The sequence below is a fragment of the Petaurus breviceps genome, unplaced genomic scaffold (genome assembly GCF_028583685.1).
Source record: "Petaurus breviceps papuanus isolate PSGF00001 unplaced genomic scaffold, PetGlider_PUasm1.0 171, whole genome shotgun sequence".
NCBI lineage: Eukaryota > Metazoa > Chordata > Mammalia > Diprotodontia > Petauridae > Petaurus > Petaurus breviceps.
The window spans coordinates 24,459,747-24,487,278 of record NW_027185754.1 but is presented as its reverse complement, the minus strand read 5'-3'; the positions used below and the strand labels follow the sequence as shown (position 1 = coordinate 24,487,278).

Genomic DNA, 27,532 nt, shown 5'->3' with positions numbered 1-27,532 from the left:
GAGATCAAGGAAGATAATTTAAGACTCATTGGATTACCTGAAAGCCATGACCAAAAAAAGAACCTGGATATTCTATTTCAAGAAATCATGAAAGAAGATTTTTATTAGAATCAGAGGGCAAAGTAAAAATAGCAAGAATATGCTGCTTACCCATCAAACAGAGGAATCCCCAGGAACATCATTGCCATAATCTGTAGCTTTCAGATTAAAAAATAAATTTTGCAAGAAGTCAGAAAGAATCAAAGTACTGAGGAAATAGAATCACAATTTAGCAGCAATCATTCAAAAGTAGCAGAGAACTTAGAATACAGTATTGCCCCAAAATATAGACTTACCTAAGAATAATGTATTCAACAAAACAGCATAATCCTACAAAGTGGACCTTTAATAAAATTGAGGACTTCCAAGCATTCCTGATGAAAAGACCAGAGCTGAGCAGAAACTTTGAGATACAAACGGGAGTCAATAGAAATAATAAAAGATAAATATAAGCAAGAAAGTGGGAGGGATAAAGTGATTACATCCTAATAGAGGGAGATGACACAAATTCAAAATCTTGTCAGTAAGACATTTTAGAGAGAGGTCTTGTCTGGGAGTGATTTTGTTATGTTTTTGTACTTTTTAAAGAAGAAAGGAAAGGTATGGAAAATACATTAGGGAAGAAAAGGAGTAGAAAGATGAGGAGGAAATTTATTATCTCAAGGGGGTACAAGTAGAAGACTGCATAAACAAGGAGGATGGGGTGAGAAGAGTAGACATCACTTAAATATTACTTTTATCTGAATCAGAAGATGAGGGTAGAACACACAGACACACACACACACACACACACACAATACAGACTTGGTGTAGAAATGCATTCTGTTTAACAAGAAAACAGGGAAGAATGGTGAGAGAATAAAAGGGCCATTTCAGGGAAGCATTAGTCATAAACAAAATATAACCTCAGAGGTTGGATTGTGAAAAGTAGTTTAAAAGGTAAGAATGCCAAGGTAAGAAGCTGTGATTGGGGTGTGGGAAAGGGGAAGAGGATCAGGGGAGTGGAAGCAGATTGCATCAAACCTAGACCACTGGTATTGAGCACACTCCTAACAACTTCTTTGTAAAGGAGCAGGGGTAGAGCAAAGAAAAAAAATTGTAAGAAGATAGTATGGAGGCAAATACATAATTAATGATAACTGTAAATGTGAATGGGATGAAGTCACCCATGAAACAGAAGTGGATAGTAGGGCAGAATTCAACAGTATACAGTTTACAAGAAATATGTTTGAAATAAAGACTTATATGAAGTTCAAATAAGGGGCTGAAGCAAAATACTTCAGCTGAATTTTAAAAAGCAGGGATCTCAGACTCCTGGTCTCAAACAAGACAATAGCGAAAATGGACTTAAGTAAAAGAGTTAACCAAGAAAACTATATTATTCAGAAAGTGATGATAGATAATGAATTAAGGTCAATACTTAATAGACAATAAAACTCTGTTGGTACACACGCAAAAATAAACCAAGAAATAAATTAAGGACCTGAACAGAATTTTAGAAATATGATAGGTCTCTGGCAATTATTTAATGAAAATAGAAGTATGTTTGTAATGTATATGTATATCGAAGCTTTGCATGGCACCTTTACCAAAACTGACTTACATATAAGGACATAAAAACCTCTCAAATGAATGCAGAAAAGTAGATACATTAAACATTATTTAGTGATTATAATGAAATAAATATTCAATTCAATAACGGGACACTAAAGAAAAGATTAAGATTAATTGAAGTCTAAAAAGCTTAACCCTAAAGAATTGGTAGATCAAAGGAAAAAAATTATAGAAAAAATAGAGAATTTCACTAAAGGCAATATCAACAATGAGACAACATACCAAAATTTGTAGGATGCAGTCAGAGCAGTTCTTAAAGAAGAGATTATTTTTTTAAATTTTATTTAATTTTTTTTTTTAAATATGTATTTATTTAAAATTAAGAGGTGAGGGGGCAGTTAGGTGGCACAGTGAGTAAAGTGCCGGCCTTGGAGTCAGGAGGACCTGAGTTCAGTTCCGGCCTCAGACACTTAACACCCACACCCACACACACACAAAAATTAGCTATGTAACCTTGGGCAAGTTACTTAACCCCAATTGTCCTCCAAAAGGCAAAAATAAAATAAAATTAAAAGGTGAGAGAGGAATGTATTTGAGAGGAGAGGAGGAGAGATAGAATGGGATGAATCATCTCAAATAAATGAGGCAAGAGAAGGCAGTTACAATGGAGGGGAAGAGCAGGAAGGTGAAAGGGAGTGAGTCAACCTTATTTACATTGGATTTGGCTTAAGGAGGGAATAACATACACATTCAATTGGGTATCTTACCCTTCAGGGAAGTAAGGGGGAAGGGGATAAGAGAGAGAATGATAGAAGGGAAGGCAAATTGGGGGAGAGGGTAGTTAGAAGCAAACATTTTTGAAAAAGGACAGGGTCGGAGGAGATAATAGAATAAATGGGGGGGGTGGGATAGGATGGAGAGAAATACAGTAAGTCTTTCACAGTATGACTACTATGGAAATGCTTTGCATTACTACACATGTATAACCTATATTGAATTGTTTGTCTTCTCAGTGGGGGTGGGTGAAGAGGGCATAAGGGAGAGAATCTGGAACTCAAAGTTTTAAATGTTAAATAAAATTGTTTTTTACATGCAACCAGGAAATAAGATATACAGGCAGTGGGGCATGGATATCCATCTTGCCCTACAAGAAAGTAAGGGGGTGGAGGAATTGGGGGGATACAAGAAAGGGCAGATTGGGGGGAGGTGTATTCAGTATGCTTGTCATCTTGGGGTGGGGGGAGTAGGGGACAGATGGGAAGAAAATCTGTAACTCAAAATCTTTGGGAAATGAATGTTGAAAACTAAAAATAAATTTAATAATCTAAAAAAGTAAAAGAATGGGAGTCCTCTGAGGTCAAGATGTTGCTTTGGCATCCCCAGCTTTTAATGCATAGTGAATACTTAATAAATGCTTTACATCCCCCCCCCCAAAAGTTTAAAAAATTTTATTTTTAGTTTTCAATATTCCTTTCCATAAGTTTTAAATTTTCTCCACTCCCCTCCCCCCTCCCCAAGAAGGCATGTAATTTTACATAGACTCTATGTATACATTCTTATTAAACATATTTTCACATTAGTCATGTTATATAGAAGAATTAGACCAAATGAGAGAAACTATGAGAAAGAAAAAACAAAACAAAAAGAGAGAGCGAATAGTGTGCTTCAGTCTACATTCAGATTCCACATTGCTTTTTCTGGATGTGGATGGCATTTTCCATCATGAGTCTTCTGGAGTTGTTTTAGGTCCTTACATCCCTGAGAAGAGCTAAGTCTATCCAAGTCAGTCATCATATGATGTGACTGTTACTATGTGCAATGTTCTCCTGGTTCTTGTAACTTCACTCAACATCAGTTTGTATGTCTTTCCAGGTTTTTCTGAAATCTGCCTTCTCATCATTTCTTATAGCACAATAGTATTCTATTAAATTCACATACCATAACTTGTTCAACCATTCCCCAATTGATGGGCATCCCCTCAGTTTCTATTTCTTGTCTAGTACAAAAAGAATTGCTGTAAATATTTTTGTACATGTAGGTCCTTTCCCCATTTTTATGATTTCTTTGGGACACAGCCCTAGAAGTGGTATTGCTGGGTCAAAGGGTATGCATATTTTTATAGCCCTTTGGGCATAGTTCCAGATTGCTTTCTAGAGTGGTTGGATCAGTTCACAATTCCACCAGTAATGCATTAGTGTTCCAATTTTCCTACCTCTTCTCCAGCATTTATAAGTTTCCTGTTTTTTCATGTTAGCCAATATGATAGATGTGATGTGGTACCTCAGAGTTGTTTTAATTTTCATTTCTCTAATCAGTAGTGATTCAGAGCATTTTTTTCATATAAACAGAGACAGCTTTAATTTCTTCCTCTGAAAACTACCTGTTCATATCCTTTGACCATTTATCAATTGAAGAATGACTTGTAGTCTTATAAATTTGACTCAGTTCTTTAAGAGACACTGGTTGTAAAAATTCTTTCCCAATTTTCTACTTCCCTCCTCATCTTGGTTACATTGACTTTATGCAAAACCTTTTCTGTTTAATGCAATCAAAATTATCCATTTTGTATTTCATAATGTTCCCCATCTCTTGTTTGGTCATAAATTCCTCCATTTTCCATAAATCTGGCAGGTAAACTAGATAAGAGATTGTTGGACTTTTAAATGTAAAAGACTCCCCAGAATAATTTCTAATGCATGAAATAGACCACATAAGATTACAAATGAAACGAACTCTATTGAAATATACCTATCAAAATATGTTTTTTTTTAGTTCAAAGATGCAAGTTTAAGAACCCCTGTCTCAGGGGAAATTTTATATTTTTTGAACACTTTCATCAATAAAAGAGAGAAAATGAACAGTGGTTGGACATGCAACTAAAAAACAAATAATGAGAAACCAAAAAATTTGGCAGACCCTAATGAAACACTAAAATAGAAATTCTGAAAATCAGAGATTAAAAATGTGAAAGCTGGGGCAGCTAGGTGGTGCAGTGAATAGAGCACCAGCCCTGGAGTGAGGAGGACCCGATTTCAAATCTGTCCTCAGACACTTAATACAAAACTAGCCATGTGATCTTGGGCAAGTCATTTAACCCCGATTACTCTACCTTCCTCCCTCCAAAAAGCAAGAAAAAAAATTTTTGAAACCCAAAATTTTGAAAACTACTAAAATTGTTAAGCCATTAGATAATTAGATTTCAAAAAAGAAAACAAAATTATCACAGAAGTTAAAATGGACAGTTTTAATTATATAATATGTAAAAGGGTTTTGCATAAACAGAATTAATATAGCTAAAATAGAATGGAAACAAATTGAAAAAAAATTATTATCAAATTTCATTGTTAAAAGATCTAATTTCCAAGATAAACAAGGAATTTATCAATATAGGAGCCATTTCCCAATTTATTTGATAAATAACTGATAAATTATGAAATCAGTTGATAAATGAACAAAAGTTACAAGCAGGCAGTTTTCAAAGGGAGACATTCAAGCTATCAACAACCATATGAAGAAATACACCAAATTACTAAAATTTGAGAAATGCAAATTAATGCAGCTCTCAGGGTTCACTTCATACTTATCAGATTGACAAAAAAGGCAAAAACCAACAACAACAAAAAAAGAAAATGACAAATATTAGGGAATGACTAATGTTGGCGGGGGGTGCTGTGGGAAAATGGGAACATTGACACTGTTGGTAGAACTGTGAATTGGTTCTGCAATTTTGGAAAGCAGTTTAGGACCATACTAAAACATCACTGAATGGGCATACTCATGGATACCACTAGTAGATCTATACCCTAAAGAAATTGAAGAAAGAAAAAGGACCCATATACACAAAGATATTTCTAGCAGTTATTTTTCTGTTGGCAAAAAAACTAAGGGAGTGCTTATGAATTGAAGAATAGCTGAACTAATTATAGTATATGAATGTAGTGGAATTCTATTGTATTATAAGAAATTAAGAAAGATCTGGTTTCAGAGAAACCTAGAAAGACTTGCATGCACTCTTAAAGAGTTAGATTGATTTTGTTCAAACAAAACTTTTAAAATTTCACTTACTTGAAATTGTCTGTTTTTTCTTTTGTGATCACCTTTGTCTCTTTCCAAAATGGCAGGACCAGTGGTTAAATATTCTTTCTCTAGCTATGTCTATCTATATTGGTATTTCCAGAAAAAGGCACAGAAGTCTAGAAAGTAAGTTATTTGGTAACCTATTTTTTTCAAGAATGAAAACAAAAACTTTCAGAACATGTCATGTGATAGGTATAGAATCTGCCTAATCTCCTACATGATTTGCAAACTTAGAGTTTTTTTGTATATATACACACACATATATATAGAATATGTATATGCATATATATGATATGTATCTAATATTGATTATGGGTGTTCAGAATAAGAGTCTTAAAAACACTGAAAGATTCTGAATTATCAAGGAATGATTTGGTCTTGTTAAATATCACTGAATCATAACATCTCATGACTTAATAAGGGCTTCAGAGGCCATCTAATTTCTTTTTTTTAATTATTAAATTTTATTTTTAATTTATGGAATAAAACAAGTATTTCCATAACATAATACAATGGAAAAAAGATGATCGCATGGAACTGCAAATCTTTTATGAACAACTTGCTATTCCTTTCAACTATACAACAAAATTATCATGTAAATTTCTTTTTTTTCTCCCCTCCCCCCCTCCCTGCCCATAGTTTTAATGCATCCTAGGTCAATAATCCCCTTACTTGGAGGTAACTGTTATGTCCTACCCACCAAGCCTTCTTTTCACTTCATGGTTTTGAGTCCCTTTTCCATACCATTTGCCCTTTTCTGAATACATTCAATTTTTCAATATTCCCAGACTTTGGTGGCCAGAATTGGGCACTGTACTTACTTCAAATGATGTCTGAATTGGGTGCTAGGTGTACAGTAGGAGTATCACCTCCTTTGTTATGAACACTTCTTTTAACATAGCCCATTATTCATTTTATTGTATACCTTAAGACAGAAAAGTAGAATGATGCATTTCAGAAAGACTAGCCTGCCACAATTTGTAAAGTAAGGGATGTTTTTGATATTCCATTATTAGAAAAATTAAAATAACCAGAAATGCTTGTTTCTTCCCTTCCTCATCCCTCATGGTTCCCAAAATATTTTGGTTAATCCAGGTTTTGTGCAAATGATATTTTGATCAGTTATCAAGAAATTTTCAGCTAAGAGCCAGCAACCATCCAAGAGTGTCAGTATCTGTAAGATCTATTTCCCCCAATATGATTATTTCAAGTTTTATTAAATTACTTAACAAAAACCTATTTATTAACCTTATGTCCCTAAATTTATTTTAATAGTGAAGGATTATAGGTGTGTGTTTTTTAAAAGGAGATTATGGGCCTTTGAGGGCCCCTGAAGTATCATCTGTGTCTTACTATTATGTCTTTCAGCCCTGGATTGAAGGGTGAGCGATACAAGCATGTCTCAAAAGAATAACATAAGTCTGCAATGATTTGATCATTTCTAGCTATCATATTCTAGCTACATGTAGGGGAATTTCATACCTTTTAAAGAATTAGAAGATGAGGAATCAACTACTCTGTGTTCTGCTCTGAAACTGTTGTAGACGATGATGTAAATTAGGCTGTAATTTACTTTCAATAGTGTAAAGAAGAAAAAAAATCACTTTGCCTGAAGTGTATGCATCTTTCTTAAGGGTGTACCCAGATTTTAATTATCTAAATGTAAATACTTAACGAATTTTACTTAGAGTAATGAGCTAAAGTGCACACTACATAAATGAGATGTTCTAATTAATCATGTATGAACTACTGGTTTAAAGAAAAGCTATGTGAATTCTGTGAATGTTGGGCTATTGCCAAATTGCTAATCAACATTTGCATTCATAGATGGTTCACACTTAATAAGTTGTGAAACATTCAGCAAATGTTTTAGGAAATTATGAGTTTTTAGATACAGAAACTTTTTGCCTTTAATCCTTCCCCCTTCCCTTGCTCCATTCCCCTAACTCGCCCCCTCTCCCACTCCCCACCTTCTCTATTTGCTGCTTAGAAAACTTATTCTGGCAACCAGTTCTGTAGAAATTAAAATTAACACAGAGAGAAAAGCCGAGTGAGTTAATATTCCCAGTGTCATTCACAGGGAAGGTTTGAATGAGTATTTTACCAAGATACTTGCCCTGTCATTGCTGTATGATTTATATTAGTATGAATCCAATTGGTAAGAATCCTTTGTTGCTTTAAGAGCAGCATTGATATTTTTTCAGACATTGGCATTAAATTGGGTTACTGTTTTCTAACAAATGCCTTGAAAGTAAGGGTTACTTTCTGTAGCCCAAAGGGATTCTATTCTTTCTTGGTAAAAGTGTCCAGTTCAACCTCCTCCAAAATTACAGTAGGAAGCCAATATTATCATTATGAAAACTTCAACTTTTATAGTACTCTAAGATTTAAAAAATACCTTACTTCAAACAACTCAAGGAGTGTGGGTAGTATAAGTATTATTGACCTCATTAGAAGATAGAAGAGAAAGAGAAGGAAAGGAAGAAACAGAAAAGTGAAACAACTTGCCATATGCTGAACAATTTTTAAAAATACATTATCATTATACCAAATTGTGTGTATATATATGTATATGTGTGTATGTAGGTAGACATGTATGTACATATACACACATCTAATGCTAATTAAACAGCTATGTTGACATCTACTAACTAATTACTATAGACCAGTCACTTAAACTCACTGAGTTGCTCGTCTGAATTTGTGGAGGGAATTTGGAAGTGTTCTTTTCTTGTAGGAGTGTCCTACATTGATGAAATCATAGGTTTGTGCCAAAATGAAAAAAAAAAACACCAAACATTAAAAAATCATATCAAACCAACATGGGACAAGTAAATAAATCTTCAGCCAAACCCTCCAGATCTGAAAGATTTGAATCAGATAGGGTGAGAAAGGCAAAGACAAACAAAAATACTTTCCTTTTAAAAAGATCAGAGCCAGGATTGAAATCTGTTCTCTTAACTTTAAGGTCAGTACTTTTTTCACTACATAAGGTCATTTCATAAATATAGGAACTTTGGGTCTTCTTTTTAAATCAATGTATTTTATAATGGTAACAAAAGATAAATCTGTTCTTAGGCCTAAGAGAAATGTATTTTTGTAGTTGCACTTTTGATCCCTGAAGTAGACAGCAATCTAATTTGAAGAAGGATAAGGAATAATTTAATAAGATTTGGGACAGCTGTCAGCTCTTGCTTAAGGGAAGTCCAATAATAATATAATAATTTACATTTACCAGTACTATAAGGTTTATAAAGGAGTTTCCTCACAAGAACTCTATGAAGAATATATTTTAAGTATTGCTACCCCTATTTTGTAGATGAACTTCAGTGTCAAAGAGGTTAAGCCTTTCTGGAGATACACACAGAGCTATGTCAGAACCAGGACTTGAACGTAGTTAGTCAGTTAGTTAGCATTCATTAAATGCTTACTATGTGCCAAGCACTTTACTAAGTGCTAGGGATACAAATATGAAGAAGAAAGTTTATAATCTAATGGGGGAAGACAATACAGAAAAGGAGTTGATAAGGAAGAGAAGGGGAAGAAGGATTGTAAAGTCTAAAACAGTGTATCTAGATGGGAAATGAAGAGATGGTGGACCCTGAGTCCCCTCCTTAAAGGGAAGTTTTGGAGCTCATTGCTTTACCCTTTAGTTAGAGGGGCAGAAAATATTAGTGAGGTGTGAGTATCAAGGCTGATTCCATCTTGCAGAATGAATGAGGTTCCGGGGGGCATGATGGAAAAGTCCAAAAGAGCGCAGCTAGGTAGGAGGTAAAGAAGGCTCCCCCTCCTAAAATGGAGAATTTGGACCTTTTAGATCTTCTGACTGTAAATACATTGACCATTTTCCTTTATCACATTGCCTTTTATGTCAATTATCTTTACAAAGAACATAGTTCTCTTAGCTCTGGATGAGCCTATTAATAATGCAGTATTGAGAAGCTTGGATTTGTATCCTTTATTCTTCCCAACTTATGAATAGAAAATGTTTTAGAGTTGCTAGTTTCTTTGTTCTTTACTGTACAGGAACCTTTGCTGTATAGGAACCTAGGGCATCATCTCCCAGGCCAATTAGAGGGAAATAAATGTCTTAGTGACCAGGCTGGTGAATACATTCAGTATTATCCCATATAATGAGCAACTGAAGGAAAACAATAGAAAATAAAACTTAGGAATATGATCATTGTCTTTAAGAATTTAAAATGCTGTCATTTTCAAGAGGCATTTAGATTTGTTTTGCTAACAGCAATTTATATTTGATCTAGGGAAAATTTTTCTAACAATTAGAGCTGTCTAGAGGTAGAATGGACTGCCTCAGGAAGTAGTACTTTCCTTTTCAATGGAATTCTTCCAAATGTAGCCTGGATGACCTCTTAGCATGTCTTAGAGAAGGAATTCTGCTCAGGTGCAGGTTGAGCTAAATTTCTGAGATCCCTTCCAACTCTGAGATTCTGTGATTCTTCCATGAAGATGTAGTTTTCAAGGTTCTTCTAGGAAATTTAACTTTTTTTTTACTTGATATAAAAAATGCAATGTCAAGAATGGGTATTTATTGGGTGCCTACCATGGACCTAGCACTATACTCAATGCTTTGAGGGTACCAAAGAAATGTGTGTAATGGTCTCTGGCCACAAGGAATTTATAGTCTAACTAGAGAGACAAAATATACGTATAATAACAATACTTCAAAGAACAGTGACTTTATTAGTATGGGTGCTCCCTCTGTCAAAGGAGATCACAATTCCTTTATGCTTTTTATAAATGATCTTTGTGGATTATAATGTCTAGGACGATTCATCCTCTGATTAGCTTCTTTACATATATTTTAGCTAGTCCTTAGTTTCTGTGAAAAGGCCCATCTTCAAAGTCTTTCTAGCTTGGGTAGAATCTATTGTAATTTCTACTTAACTGGCATAGCCCTTTATGCCATAGGCTTACCTCCATGTCAAGGTGAGCACTAGAGAAAGACTGTAGCAGAACAATATATAGGCATCTGAAAGAATTTGTAAACAAGACAATATGTAATGGTAAAAATTTAAATATGGGAGAAATACCATTACATGCTATGAGTAAACATTGTGAACTATTTTGATAAGGGGACTTAACATCATTATAACCTTAAGCTTTGTAACCAGTCATTTGTTAAACTCTTACTTTGTGTCAAGAACCATGAAGTTCAGGGATACAAAGACAAAAATGAAACAGTCCTTGTCCTCAAGGTGTTTATATTCTTTTAAGGGATACATATAGTATAGTATATATACTCATACATATAGTATAGACCACAAAAATATACAAGATAAATACAACATAATTTTTTCAGAGGAAGAAATTAACAGCCTTGAGGATCAGAAAAGACTTCATCTAGAAGATGGCACTTGAGCTACGAACTTTGATGGAAACTAGGGATCCTAAAAGGAAAAAGTGATGAGGAGAATATATTTCAGGCATGGAGGAGAGTCTATATAAAGGCATGGAAATGTGAGACTGAATGTCCTATGTGAGAAATAGTAAGAAGATCAGCATGACTGAATGGTGGGGTGCAAGAAAGGAAATAATAGATTATAAATCTAGAAAGGTAGGTTATAGTCAGATTGTGGAGGACTTTAAATATCAGACAGAGGAAATTGTATTTGATTCTGGAGTTCATAGGGAAATACTGGAGTTTATTGAGCAAAAGAGAAATATGGTTAAATCTTTGCTTGAGGAAAATCACTTTGACAGGTGTGTGGTGGATAGATTGGAGAAGAGGGATATGAGGCAGGGAGATCAATTAGGAGGCTATTTTAGTAGACCAGTTGAGACATAATATAGGTCTGAATTAAAGTAGTATTCATGTGAATAGAGAGAAGGAGACAGATTTGGGAGATGCTGTAGACCTGACAAGGTTTGGCAACTGGTGGAATATTTGGGATGAGGAAGAATTATTAATTTTGAGGATGACTCCAAGGTTGTAAAGTTGAGTGCCCAGAAGACTGGTAGTACCCTCAAAAGAAGTAGGAAAATTTGGAAGAAGGGATATTTTGGGGAGGTAAAGGTAAGGAGTTCTGTTTTTGAGTTTGCAAATTTAGTATATCAGTTTTGAAGGGGCATAATCTCTGCTAGAATTATCTGTGAATTGAGACCATGCTCTCACCTCCCCTTCATGACTTTATGCTTATAGTTCCAGGAGACATTATTTTATTCAGAAGAGGGGATAGTATCTTTATTTTGAAAGTCATAGTCACAAGATTGTAGAGTTGTAATGTCATTTGGAGAAACTAGATGAGCAAAAAGAGAGAATAATTGAAATTATAAAACAGAATTTTAGACAACTCTGTTCCCCTGTTAAACCAAGGCAAACTACACATACCATCCACTTCAGCTTCTCCACATGTCTCTGTGGAAGTTATAATACCACCAATATGTCCTTGAACTTACTCTCCAGGTCTATCATTGGAATTTCAATTAACTGAATTGGAAAGCAACATGGTATATAGGAGACCTGGACTTTAATCCTCATTGCCACTATTTCACTGTTTGGTGTTGAGCAAGTTACTTCTTCTATCTGGACCTCATTTTTCTGTAAAAGAGTAAGTTGGATTAGATGATCTTGTGATTAATTCCTTTTCTAGCTTGAAAAGATTATATTACTAAGCATTTCAGGTCCTTCATGATTAGACCCCAATTTACTTTTTTTAACCTTATTTCCCACTGCATGAGGGATTTGAATCCAAGCCCTGCCATGTCTACCTGTGTGACTTTACCAAGGTATTTCACCTCTGTGGGCCTACATTTTCTTTTCTGTGAAATGAAAGGATTGAAGTAAGTAATCTTTAAGATCCCTTCCAATTCAAAATCATATGAACCATATGTTCCAACTAAACTGACCTATTTACCATTCCCTGAAAATACTGTTTTCTTCTCTGTCTCAGTGCCTTTGCTTATGCTGTTCCTTCTAGGAATTCCTTCTGGAATATCCTTTCTTTTATTTCAACTTGTCAAAGTCTTCTCCATTCCTCAAGGTATGACTCAAATGCGGCCTCTTCTAACAAGCCTTTCCCATACCCCTTCTCCATTCCCCTACTAGCAGTTATCTTTTATGGAATTCTCATAGTACTTTGTTTATAATTTTCTTATGGCACTTAACAGAGACCATCTTATTTCTACTTGGTATGTATTTTGTTTATACCTATCTCCTTTCATTATACTGCATTTCTCCTGAGGTCAAGGACTGTTTTATTTTTATCTTTCTACCTCCAGTATCCTGTACAGTATCTGGTATACAATGGGTACTATATACCTACTATTAATAAATGCTTTTAAATTTGGATTGCATTACAGTTGATTGCTTACATGTCTTGTCCAGTAGATTTATAGCCCCTTGAGGGGAAGGTATAATGTCATATTCATCTTTATATACCATAATGAGCAGCCAGGACAAGACCTGGCATATAACAAGTACTCAAGTTAGTTAAATGATAAAACTATTAAGCAAATAGTGATTTCTAGGTATTGATAGCTGAAAGTCTAAAATAGTCTGGTGAAAAGCATCTTCTTATGAGGTGAGTTAGTCTATGGGACCTTTATTAAGCACTACTATGTGTAAGGCCATGTGCTATGTCCTGGAAAGTGTGATTTTCTTGCATGGTTCAACTCATTATAGCTACAAGATAATTGCTTCCCCAGATGGCCCAGTTTTTTACCTCACAAATTGTAAAATTTCATTTTATCTTATTATAATACTTTAAAAGAGCCATCAGTTCTTACTGTGAGTTCTTCTGATGACACAAATCACAAACCTTCCACATCTTAATAGATGTTTAATTGCAATAGCTTTCTGACTGGTGGCTCCCTATGTCGTCTCTTTCCTCTCCGGGTCATTCTTCACATTGTTGCCAAATTGATCTTTCTAAACGTAAGATTTGAGTATTTCACTTCCTTGCTGAATGGTTGCCATTTGGATATAATGTAACTTCATTGTTTGGTACCTAAAGCCCTCCATGCCTATTTTTTCAGCATAATTACATATTACTTCAGCCAGGCAACTTACTTTCTCTTCCTCATACATGGTATTCTATCTCCCCTGTTTATGCCTTTCCACAGGCTAGAATTCTCTTCCTCCTCATTGCTACTTCCTGAAAACCTTATCTCTCTTCAAGGCCCAGCTGAATTCCTATCACCTTCAAGTGACCTTTTCTGATTCTCCCAGTTTTTAGTTTCTTGCCCCAAAGTACTATGTTTATTTTGCATATCTTATATGTATTTTTCTGTGAACATGTTGTATAACCCTGGTAGAAGACATGTTCTTTGAGGACAGGGGCTATGTGTATGTGTGTGTATACACGTATTTTAATCTTTAGTGCTAGTATAGCATTTGACTCTTAGTAGGTACTTAATAAATGTTTGTTGACTGCTTGATTGAGTTGCTATGGACAAAAACATTTATTTCCTCATTGCTAGCTTTCTGTTGGTGAACTACTCCACACTTAGCTAGCATGGTTTTCAGATGATAAACACATAGTTTGTTTCCAGGCCTATGTTCAAAGCCTTTCCTATTTGGTAGAGTCAACCAGATCACTGACATAGTATCAGAGTGTTCAATGTCATCCCCATACCGAGACACCAGAAGAGAATTCTATGGAAGACAAATACCATTGATTACTGCAAACTTGGTCAAAATAAACCTAAAATGGTTTCTGGGTGTGAAAAGATAAAATATTAGTCTCTCAAAGGATTTTTCCTTTTATAGGCATGTAATGAATTCACTACACATGTGATGAACCTTCTCCGAGAGCAGAGTCGAACACGTCCCATTTCTCCAAAAGAGATTGAGAGGATGGTAGGCATAATTCATCGGAAATTCAGTTCAATTCAGATGCAGCTCAAACAAAGTACTTGTGAAGCAGTCATGATTTTAAGATCAAGGTTCCTTGATGCCAGGTATGTATAACCATTAGTTTATTATGTACTTTGTGTTGTCACCTGTTAAACACCAAATTCCTGACCACTTGGGAGATGGAACTGAGTTTGCTACAAGTCCCTTCCTACAAGATGGTTGAGTGATCTCCACAGGTAGCTATTTTTCCTTAGGGAGATATCTCACATTAAGGGGTTAGATGGAGTTTCATTTCACCAGGTATTATATGAAGGCTATCCTAGCAATTGATAGTATGTATGTTTAGGTAACTGTTCCCTAGCTCTCCTACCATATTCCCCCTGACTTATACACCCTATAGTATTCCTTCTTTGCACATGTAACCAGCTAATTCTAACCTCACCATTTCAGGTGGGTGTATCAAAAGAAGCCCTAAGTAATCCTGAGCAGATAGTTATAGTTATCTGAGAGCTGGCCAAACACTGAAAGTGAACAAGAGAGTTTTGAATTTAAAAATGCAACCAGTGTGGAGGTAGGATACTTTTCATCCCTCATCTGGTGAAATCCCAGTTTATAATTTTGATATACAGTGTATTCAGTAAGTCTCAATAAGTTGCTGCTGCTCTGCATGTTTCATCCTCATGTCTTATCTCATATCTTATCAATTACCTCTTGACACTGATCCAAATAGTCCCTGAGCTTTCCTACTTTATGACTTCATCATACTGTAAAATTATTTCAGCCTTTGAAAATTTCATGGAGACTCCTGCTAAGAATTTTTTGGGGAGGATTCTAGAATGCTATTTTTAAGCTTTATTTCCTGCTGATTTTTTTTCCCTAATCATCTACCTTTCTAAAACCTTCTTCCTACTAATGATAAGAAAATAAGTTTTAAGACTGAAATTGCCATTTTGGCTTCATGACACCTTTAGGGGAGGTAATACTTTGGGCCTAGTTATGGTACAAAACAAACAAACAAGAAAAGATGCTTTAAGCACATCCTCTCCAGCCCAAGCAAGTATTTTAGTTTCTAGTAAATGAATAAAGACTTCACTTTTTAGTAAGCTTAAAATAAAGTCCACATAAGTGAAAGCAGTAGATTTTCTAATTGGCAGTTATGTGTAACTGTCTCTTCAGTTGAAATTTACACTCTCAGGTATAATTTAAACCCATGGCCAAAATTTATCTTTGGGGATAGAGATACTTCGATTTTCTTCTCCCCCAAGTAGTATCTGACAGGAGTAATAATTCTCATCAGATTTCCTTTCTATTAAAGGAGGTGTCTTTTAGTTTCCTAAATTGAAAAACAGTTTTTAGGCAATGTTTTTGCTGAAATTATTATTAACAATTTTTAATGGTCTTGTGATTTCGTTGGTGTAGAAAGTTTCCAGTGAATAAATTCCTCCATCAAGTCAGATTGCTATCTTTTCTGCAAATTATAGTCTTAAAGATTTGCCGGGGGGAGTACTGAGAGTTTAAGTGACTTCTGATCACGCAGCCAATTGTATCAGATACAGGATTTGAATTGAGAGTTTTCTAATTTGGAGGGCAAGTTTCTACTATACTTCTCAAAATATAATAATAATTATAATAACTAATTTATATTGTACTTGAGAGTTTACAAATCACTTTTCTCACAAAACTATGTGATAGGTAGTGAATTATTATTATTATTCCCATTTTACAGATGGAGAAACAGGCTAAGTGAAATGATGTGATCTGTTCACTGTAATACATTTAATAAATGGCAGAGTCAGGACTCCATATCGATTCATATTACTCCTAGTTAGCACTCTTTACACAAATGTTCATCTTTTGTATATTTTTTTGTTGTTCATAAAGTGTTTTCTCAGCAATTATATATGGATTAAACCGGACAATTTCTGGGGGCCTGTCCAGCTCTGAAATTCTGTGATCTTATTTGATCCTAATAACAACTCTGTGAGGTTAGAAATAATAATAGCAAACTTCCTATGTTTGTTTATTTAAGAAGCAGTTTAATTATAGTAACCACATGTAGTAGATAGAGCAAATATTTGTTACCGCCCTTTTTATGAATGAAGTAACTGAGTCTTGGAGATTGTAAAGTGATATGCCTAACTAAGGTCATAGGCAAGTGGCAGTCAGAGCTTGAACCCAAGAGTTCTGACTTTTAATTTCATTCTTACTAGACTGCTATCTTGTAGTCATTTGGTAGCTTATGGCATTTGTTATTCTCCTTCAGGTTTGAAGTCTCAGAATCATAATTGATATCTGCCTTCTCTCTTGCCCCTCACCCCCTATCCAGTCAGTTATCGAATTTTCTTGATTCTTTCTTTGTGGCATCTCTTATTCCAATTCTTTCTTTTTATTTCTATAGCATAGGGTTTAGAGTTGTAAAGGACTTTGAAGATAGTCTAGTCCAACACACTTATTTCATAGATGAGGAAACTGAGCCTCACTGAAGTTTAAGTTATTTACCCAAGATTGTACAACTATTTAGTGGAGCCAAGTATGGACTTGAACCCAGGTCTCCTCACTCACAGCCCTCTTTCCATCATACTTCACTATCCACCCTACTTAAGGCCATTTTCACCTTACACATGGACAACAACCTAATTGGTCTCTATGCTTCTAGTACTACTTTTACTATTCTTTTTTAATTTCAAATTTCAATTAAAATTTAAAAATCTATGTAAAACATCTAAGATTTATTTTATTGTCAATCCATCATTCATACTATTTCCATACTGATTTCCCTAAAGCACTACTTGAAAGTATCATTCCTTTTTGCAAAACCTTCAATTGAAGTTTTCCATTGCCTATGAAATAAAGCATAATTTCCATAGTATGACATAGCTTTTATTATTCTCCATGATCTGACTCTAATCTGCTTTTTTAGCTTTATCTTTTCTCTATTTCCCTATGCTTCAGCCCAATAGACCCTTCCATATTTGCTCATGTTGTTCTCTCTGTCCTTCCCTTCTTCTGGACATACACTCTCTCTCTCTCTCTCTCTCTCTCTCTCTCTCTCTCTCTCTCTCTCTCTCTCTCTCTGTCTCTCTCTGTCTCTGTCTCTGTCTCTCTCTCTCTGTCTCTCTCTCTGTCTCTCTGTCTCTCTCTGTCTCTCTCTCTCTAGCAGACTCACTAGCAGACATGAGTATTGGACTTGGATTCACAGTTTCAGAGTAGACTTACATAATAGTGTGGCTAACACCATCTAGACAGTAAGTATTAGAACAGGGATTTGAATTCAGGCCTTTCTGATCCCAAGTCCAGGGCTCTTTCCATTACCCTGGGAGGTGGCTTCAGCAAATAGTAACCACATCAATAGTCAGCTGTCCTTTGAACATTTGAAATGATTGATTCTTCCCTGTTGAAGAGGTGTGTGGTTAACAAGGCAGGATGAGCTGAATGGAATGAGGAGATAAACAGAGCTTTGAAAAGAGACTCGTCTGTCTGTAAAGACTGTAGTTATGCTGTGCTGCAATGCTGATGGGCTGCACCTCTGGGGATTGATGCTCCACTGCACTGTGGCCTAAGGCACAGGCATCTTGATTGCAACTAACCCTGGGGGGAATGAGACTTTGGGGAAAATGCTTAATGGGCACTTTCTAAAGGATGTTCTTCTAAAAAATAAATAAAGCACATGACTGAAATCTTTCAGTGTGTGGAAATACTCAGCTCTGGTTTCATTTGTTCTTGTAGTGCCTCTTAGCAAGCCCTATGCTAGGGAAAGATGTTCTGCTTTGGGCAAAAATGATCTGACAGATATATGACTCCCTGGCTCACTCTGACTTGTAGCTCACTCATTTCTTTCAGGAAACCTATGCTCACATTTTCTTGATAATTGGACAGGCTGGAGCATATACTCGTGCAACACATTTAAGAACAAATCTACAAATCTCCTATACCCCCTTTACCCTGCTGGGGTAAGAGCTTGCGTTTGAACAGAAAAACCTCCACATTTATTCTTACAATCGTGTGATTTTAGAGTTGAAAGAGAATTTAGAGATAATCTAGTTCACATTTTGAAGATAAGGAAACTAAGACTCAGACAGGGCAAGGACTTGCTAAAGGTCAGGTAGGCAGCAAGTGAAGGTCTGGGATTTGAAACCAGGTATTCTGACTCCAAGTTCACTGCTCTTTTCTCCACTTAGGTTGTCAGAGGGCTGATCACTAGCTGAAGAAACAGTCTACTATGTTTATGATCTTTCAAAGCATGGAAGTAAAAAGATGTTAACATAATAGTGGTTTAAATATTATTTAATCCTAAATCCCTCGTTTTACAGAGGAAGTTCTGGGGCCCAGGGTAGGTAAATGACTTGCCCAGAATTATCCTGCAGCAACTCATGATTCAAACCTTTCTACCTATTCATCCGGTTCTCTTTGCTTTTGACGTGACAGCTAACTATCTCTTAAGGCTAACCATTTAGCATAGGAATGATGTAAAAGAATTCATTTTTCAAATAGAGGTTGGATGAAATGAATGCTTCATATTTAATTTTTTTGTGTGTTCCAACCTGTTTGTTTTATAAATCCTTTTTTCCTCTGACATCCTATGTTCCATGTTCTGACTTAAGTTAAGCTCCCGTTCAGCTCTAAGATTTCATGTTCTAAATTATACCATTCCATGTTCTAAGGTTCCCAATTTTGAGAGTCTCTGAATCTAACTAATGTCTGTTAATGTGTTACTGGAAGAATGCTATAATGCCACCTTTCCCTGCCTCTTGCCCCCTATCCCCATGGGTAACAAACATATGCATTTTCTAAGGAGACAACACTTTAATCATAAGAACTGGTTCTAGCAATGAGAAATTTAGTCCCATGGAAATTATTTTTGACCAAACTTAATTGTCTGGCTCCCTCAGTTGAAACATCGTAGGCAAGTACAACCCATTCCAACTGTGTGTGGTGTTTTAACATGACATTTTCAGAGAAACAACTGAAATAGGAGGGAAGTCTGTTCCTTAGATAGCATATTGGTCTGATTACATGCTATACTTCTCAGATCTGGCTCATTTAGATAACCCTGAGTATCTAAAATTGGTGTTATTTTTCAATGTATAACTACAGTTTTATTTTGAAGTACTACTAATTAGTTGGGCAAGTCATTTAACCTCACTTAACCTCTCTGTCCCTCTGTTTCCTCATGTATAAAATGCGGATAATAATAACATAAACCTTACAAGGTTGTTAGGATCAATTGAAATAACATATGCAAAGTGCTTTCCAAACCTTAAAGTACTATGCAAATGCTAGCTATTATTATTAGAACCAATATAGTACATAAATGTATAGCTTCCTGTTGACTGTATTGTTTTTGAGTGTTAAATTTTACATTTGAAAATACTAAATTTTATGGGAAGGGTACATAACCTATCTGAATTAAGATCTAGTAGATACTATAGAGTGAAATGTTTCAAAGACTTAATAATGAAGTAAAACTAATATAAATAATATTTTTCCCTTGGCTATTTGAATGTATAGTTAATGAGGAAAAAAATAATTTTTACCTTTTAACCCATTTTGATAATGACTAGACAATCTTACAATAGATTGTATATTCTTTTGGTTAATGTAAGCAACTTTGTTATAAATATCATTGTAATTGAAAAAATTAAAATTAGTTTTTTAATGAAAAATAATTTTAAAACATGTATTATATCCTTATATTCTCTCTCTATCTGTAATTAGCCATTGTTTTTCTTTTTTCTCTTCCATTATTCTGTAGTTAACTTTTTCTCTTTTTCTTTCAGACGAAAAAGACGCAATTTCAGCAAACAGGCAACAGAAATCTTGAATGAATATTTTTACTCACACCTCAGTAATCCCTACCCCAGTGAAGAAGCCAAAGAAGAGCTGGCAAAGAAATGCAGCATCACAGTGTCACAGGTAAGATGGGATTTTTGCTTTATCATGGTCATGACACGCTCGTTCTCATAAGAAGCACAAGAAATTTACCAGCAGAGCCAGGCTTCTTTTCCTCAGTTTTAGTAATACCATCACCCCCTATTTTATGCCACAAGAGTGTTCCAACTTCCCAAGTTGGTTCCATTCTTAACCAATAACTTTTCTTCTTCCTCACCTCTCTCCTTGCCACAACCTAGTTCGTGACATCACAGGAGGATTCTGGCCTCACATTTTGACTATTTTGGGTACTTGAACTTAAGTTAAATTGAAAAAAAAAATTATAACACAATAGTGCCAACATTGCCCTGCTTGTTGGTGTCCCCTTCTCAATTTCCTTTTATTTTCTGTGTGATTTTAACATGTTTCATTGGTGTTCTTTTTTATTTTTTGGCATTGATTTCCCTTCATTCTACAACCTCCTACCCCTCACCTACCAAACATAGAAGCCTTTTCTTGTTACAAATATAGTCAAGCAAAATAATTCCATACCTTGCAGTGTTTGAAAATATGTTTCTCATTGTCCACCTCTGGTCTGTGGACATCTTTTCACAAAGTGAGTGGAGATATTCTATATAGTCAAGCAATAATAACAACAAAATATACCAGTAGGCATTTATTAAGATTTTACTCTATGCCAGCCACATTACTAGGTGCTAGGGATATAGAGAAAGGCAAAAACAGGCATACTGCCTTAAAGAAGCTCACATTCCAAAGGGGAAGACAACATATAAAAATTTATGTACATACATAAAAGACATATACAGAGTAAATGAGAGATCATCTCAGAGGGAAGGCACTAGTATGGGGGGACTAGTAAAGACCTCTTACAGGAGGTAGGGGTGTGTGAGTGAATACTTGAAGGAAATGAAGATGTGAAGATTAAGAAGGAGAGCATCCAAGACCTGAGGAGCAGCCTGTGGAAAGACACAGGTTTGGGAGATGGATTATCTTGTAGGAAGAACAATAGGAAGGTCAGTGTCACTAGATAATAGTTAAGGTAGAAAGGAGTAAAGTATAAGACGTCCAGAAGGGTAGGAAGGAGCTGGGTCGTAAATGGCTTTAAGTGCCAAACAAAGGATTTTATATATGTTCTTGGACATAATAAAGAGCTATTGAAGTTTATTAATTAGCAGAATGGCATGGTCAAACTTTAGAAAGACCACTTTGGCAGCTGAGTGGAGGATGGACTAGAGTGGGGAGAGACGTAAGGCAGAGAGACTAACCATAGTTAGTCTATGCATGAGATAGTGAGGGCCTGAGCCAATGTGGTAGCTAGGTGAGAAGAGAAGGGGACTCTCCTATAGAGAGAGCTTTGTATAGGTAGAAATGATAGGCTATGGTAACAACTGAATACATAGTGTGAGTATGAGTGAAGAGTTGAGGATGACAGTAATAAGGGGATTAGGAAAAAGGGAGGTTTTGGGAAGTGATTTAATGAGTTCAGTTTTGGACATATTGATTTAAGATTTCTATGAGACATCTAGTTGGAAATGTCCAATAGGTGATTGGAGACAGTAGGTAGAGAGAGGTTAGGACCAGATATATAGCATATATACATATGTATCTATATATATATGAATCATCAACATAGAGATGATAATTGAATCCATGAGAGCTGATGAATTCACCAAATAAGATACTGTGTAGGAGGAAGAAGAAGAACAGAGACAGAGCTTTGGTATACACTTACAGTTAGTAGATATAGTATAGATGAGAATCCAGTAAAGGAGACTGAGAAGGAGGGATCTGATAGGTAGAAGGAAAATAAGAGGGAAAACTAGATAGGAGAGAGTATCAAGGAGAAGAAGGTGACGGATGGTGTCACAAGCTGCAGAAAGCTAATGAAGGATGAGGATTGAGAAAAGGCCATCAGATTGATAAATATAGCTCACATTTAATTGTCACTGTGTTTTTACAAACTGCTTTATATACATGATTTTCTTTGCTAATGGACTTGTTACATAGATAGTACAATTTTTAGAATGACCATTTCACAAATGAGGAAACAGCCTTAGAGAGGCTGAGTGACTTGTCTAAGGTTTTATAGCTAGCAGGTGGCAGAACTGTAACTTAAACCTGGCTAGTTCCTGTCATTCCAAATCTGATGATCTTTTTTTTCCTCCCCAAATCTGATGATCTTTCTGCTATACTCATTTTATACTGTAATTGTCTTACCTAGTAGATGACAATTGTCTTACCTAGTAGATTGGTTGATTAAGATGGTGAACCAGAGCCTTCACTGGGGAGAAAGTGATTTATTTTTTGTGAAACATAACCTAAATAAACATAACTGTCTTCAATGATTCCCTATTGCTTAGCAAATCCAAATTCCTCTATTTGGCATTTAAGGCTTTCAACCATTTTTTACTTAATTCTTTCATATTGTTCCTTCTCCTCCTCTATAGTTGATTTTCTGTTCTGATTACCACAATGACTATTCTAAAACATCTTAAGCTTCTCACAACCTCTCCCCCACCATTCACTGTAAACTTCTTCCCTTCCCCTCATTTTTACAAATCACTTTGACCTCATCTCCCACTATCTACTCCTTTACCCCAGTCCCTTTTGAAGAGGTGATTCTTTTCCTCATCAAGGCCAGACTCCTCTACATATACCTTTGATCCTTATCCCCTCTTGTCTTTTCCAGCAGATTGTCCACACTATCCCTCCCCTACCCCTCCTCCTCTCTCCAATCTTTAGTCTCTCCCTATCTACTGGTTATTTCCACATGGCCTAAAAATATTCCTAGGTTTCCCACATACTCGACCTCTTCTTATCTCACTGATTTCTCTTTTTTTTTTTTTTTGCAATCTGGCTTCTTATCTCATGTCTCAACTAAAACTATTCTCTTCAGAGTTGCCAATGATCTCATAAATGACCAAGCAAATGAACTTTTATTAATCCTCATTCTTCTTGACTGACGTCTCTGTAGCACTTGACACAGTAGACCACTTTCTCTTCCTGGATATTCTTTTTTTTTTTTAGTCTTGTTGCACTTATTTTCTCTTGGTTCTCCTCCTGTCTGATTTCTCCTTTGTTGGAATTTTATCCATGACACACATACCAACTGTAGGTTTCCTCCAAGGCTGTTGTGGGCCCTCTTTTCTTTTTTCTTTTGCACTGTCCCTTGATGATCTTATCAGCTTTTATGGGTTCAATTATCTTTTGAATGCAGGTTGAATCCAGACCTATACCTCTAACCTTAGTCTCTCACAAGAGTTCTAGTCCTAGATAACCAGCTACCTAATGGACACTTTAAACTGAGTAGCTAAAGGCATCCCAAGCTCAGCAAGTCCAAAACAGAACTTATTTTTTCCTGTAAGCCCACCCTTCTTCTGAAGTTCATAATTATTGTTGAGAGTACCATCATCTTTCCAGTTACCTGGGCTTGCAGCCTTATTGTCATTCTTGACTCCTCACTCTTACTTACTCCATATCTCTGGCCGGTTGTTGAATCTTCTTGTTTCTCTCTCCACAACATCTCTTAAGTTCTTCCTCTTCACATTGCTGCTACCCAGTTCTGGTCCTTATTGCCTCTGACCTCAACTGCTTCAATAGTCTTCTAATTGGTCTCTCTGCCTCAAGTCTCTCTGCACTCCAATTCATCTTCCATAACCCTGACAAAATGATTTTCTTAAATTGTAGATCTGACCATTGACTCCTCCTCCTGAATGGCCCCTTCCTATCTTTTCAATTTTAGATACCCTACTCCCTAGCAATCACTACTGTCTAGTCTAGTCAAAACAACTTCCTTAATGTCCCTCATATTTGATGCTCCTTCTCTCTTCTCTTTGCTTTTTTTACTAGCTGTCTACCTTGACTGGAATGTTCTCTCTCCTTCTTAGAAATCCTGACTAAGACAACACTCACCTCAAGGACCACTTTTTTCAGGGGACTTTTCCTAGGTTCCCTTCCCTGCCACACACATATATGTATTTATGTGTATATATGTGTATATATATACATATATATATATATGTATGTATCTGTAAACACACATATTTTCTTTTTCCATTAGAAAGTAAACTCTTTGGGAGCAGAGACTGTTTTTCCTTTTTTTTAAACCCTCTGCACAGAACTAGGGATATAATGTGAGCTTAACAAATGCTTGTTGATTGATTGATTGATTCTTCTTCACACATATTTTGATTCAGACTATTCTAACTACTCTGTCCCCTGAACATGCACTTTCACCCTCCTATCTCCATACCTTTGCTTACATTGTTCCCTAGGTCTAGAATGTTCCCCCTCCTCTTGTTCTACCAAATTTGTTCTTGTCCTTTAAAATCCAAATAAAATTTCACCTCCTTCCTCTATGATCTATTGGCAATGTATTTTTTCCTTTAAACCTCACATAGCAATTTGTTTTATACTTTTCTAATCCACTTAAGTAGTGTTGCATATTATAATATTTGTGTTTGTTCAGTCGTTTCAGTTATATCTTCATATATAAAGATATTGGAGTAGTTTTCTTGGTAAAGATATTGGAGTAGTTTTCCATTTCCTTCTCCAGCTCATTTTACAGATGAGGAAACTGAGGCAAACAGGGTTAAGTGACCTGCCCAGGGTCACACAGCTAGTGTCTGAGCCCAGATCTGAACTTATGTCTTCTTGACTGCATGCCTAATGCTCTATTCATTGCGCCACCTAGCTGCCATATTTGTTTATATCTTTATTTTTTCCCACTGGAATCTATGTTCCATTAGGGCAGAGAACTTGTAAATTTATGTCTCTTCCCTTGTCTGAACATAATGCTATGTGCATAAGCATTTAATAAATGTTCAAATGAATTAATTATAATGCTTCAATATTGGATATTGTTTTACGGCAAAATGCTTTTCAGTTATGGCCTCCGCTTTTGTTTGAATTAAACACAGAGGGCTTTGATGTAAAGACTAGGATCCTTGTATACCCTATTACCATTAGCTTTGAAACATAAATTGACAGTTGAAAAGCATTTACATGTAGAAGAAAAAGTTGGTAAAATATGCGATCCTTTGCAATGGAACTGTGATTTAAGGAACAACTGACCCTGTGTGAAACAGTGTTCCTTTGGGAATCACATGAAATGAATTTTAACAATAGTTTCTAAATTTAAAACTCTCCAACTGTGTTTGTGAGGTCCAAGATACTGATCCCTTCCAATTCCAATGAGATTTGCTTATCAATATTTTAAATCATTATATATTTAAAGGAACAATGCCTGAGGTTAGCATGTTAACTATTAATGATTTGCTGTCTCTAGTATTAGCATTATTAGCTACATAACCTCTAGAGTAACCTTAAGTTCTATAATTAAGACTCAATGTTAAGTTTATTTTAGAAGTCTTTGAAATGGGTTTATATTCTGAAGTTTTTTTGATTGACCTGAAATAGGATCTGTTTGTTTTAAGGATAGATACCTTTCCATATATGTCTTCCTTTCTCTCTGTCTCTGTCTTTCTTTACACACACATAAGATGTAATCATTCACTTTTACTTGAATCTGTGAATTTGTTTGTCATTGCACTGTGGACATAGATCCACTGAATATAAAATCACACCTTTGATGTTTATATCTTTGTTTAAATAGTCAAGCCAGTGACTGAACCCACTAAGTTTTAAGCCATAAATTTATTTAATCTTTCATAGCATTTATTTGGAGCCTCTCTTTTTCACTTATTCCATTTTGCCTTGTAGTACAATTGTATTTGTGTTCCCTGTATTAGATTATAAATTCATTGTACTTAGGGACTCTCCTATTTCATCTTTGTATCCCTAGAGCCAAGGTAAGGACTAGGTACATGATGGATATTTGTTGACCCAGGTCAAATTATATGCCATACTGTTATAGCTAAAAAGCAACATTACACAAATATGGAACCTTGTTCTGATGGGATATGTAATATTGTGTGAACTAGATGGAAGAAACTACATATTGTCATGTAAATAATGTCTTTACCAGATCAATCAGGAAAGCTACATTCACCGGATTGAAAATGTACTCCTACTTCAAGGAGTGTTTTCAGGTGTTTTGCTTTATGTTTAGTTTTTTCCAGCTTTTTGGGCTTGTCAATTCATTATTGAAGAATTAGTTTGTTTGACACATACTTACACAGACATATCCATAGCATACCAGAACTGGAATGGTACCTCAGAAATCATTTAGTCCAACTTCTGCCTAAACAGGAAATCCCCTTCTTGAATATGGCTTATTTATTTTTTAAAGCAATTGGGGTTAAGTAACTTGCTCACATGGCCAGTTATTATTTCTGGGTGTGGTGGTAAGTGTCTGAGCCTGGATTCGATCCCATGTCATCCCGACTCTGGGGCTGGTGCTCTTACTCACTGAGCCACCTGGCTACCCCTAAGCAATTGGGGTTAAGTAACTTGCTCAGGGTTACACGGCCAGGTGTTTCTGGGTGGGTGCTAACTGTCTGAGCCTGGATTCAATCCCAGGTCATCCCGACTCTGGGGCTGGTGCTCTTACTCACTGTGCTACCTGGCCACCCCTATATGGCTTATTTTTTATTAGGAGGGTCTCTAATTTATGGTAGTAAGAGGTACCTACTATTATAAAGAATAACTTTTAAATTTTACATTACTTCAGATAGTATTCCTAATAGCTATTTTGAATTAATGAGGTTTCAGAGCATTTTATAATCATTGTACTAATTTTCAGAGCATGCATTCTATACATTTTTATTTAAAAAACCAAATATTTAAGAAATGGCATTCATTTGCCTTATAATATAATAAAAGAATGTTGACAAATATTGGGGTTTTTAATAAAGAAATTATGTACAGAATGAAAGACACTTAGAGTTGTAAGGGACTTTAGAGGTCATTTTTTTAAACCTATTCCAGAACAATGAATTCCTTCCTCAACTCAGTGCAGTTTATATCTGAAGCTATGAGTAACAAGATATGGGAACTTGTTACTTCTTAAGGCAGTTCCAAATATTAATCTGGAATTCCTCCAATTTTTCCTCATTGATACAAAAATCTGCCTCTATAATTTCCTTGCTTGATTCCAAATTGTGTCATTAATAGCCAAATAAAACAAGTCAGATCCCTCTTCCACATGGCAATCCCTTAAATAGTAAGAGACTGTAATCGTGTCTTCCTTAAGAA

At 35.6% G+C, this 27,532-nt stretch overlaps 1 protein-coding gene across 3 annotated transcripts in view; it reads left to right on the top strand.

Annotated features, from left to right (window-relative positions):
* Positions 1-27,532, top strand: part of PBX3 (PBX homeobox 3) — a 302,896-nt gene that overhangs the window by 224,210 nt on the left and 51,154 nt on the right. For all 3 annotated transcript variants that reach the window (XM_069082730.1, XM_069082731.1, XM_069082732.1), the window contains exons 4-5: positions 14,402-14,592; positions 20,266-20,401. In XM_069082730.1, the coding sequence (XP_068938831.1) occupies positions 14,402-14,592; positions 20,266-20,401 (327 nt within the window). The remainder of the gene's footprint in view (positions 1-14,401; positions 14,593-20,265; positions 20,402-27,532) is intronic.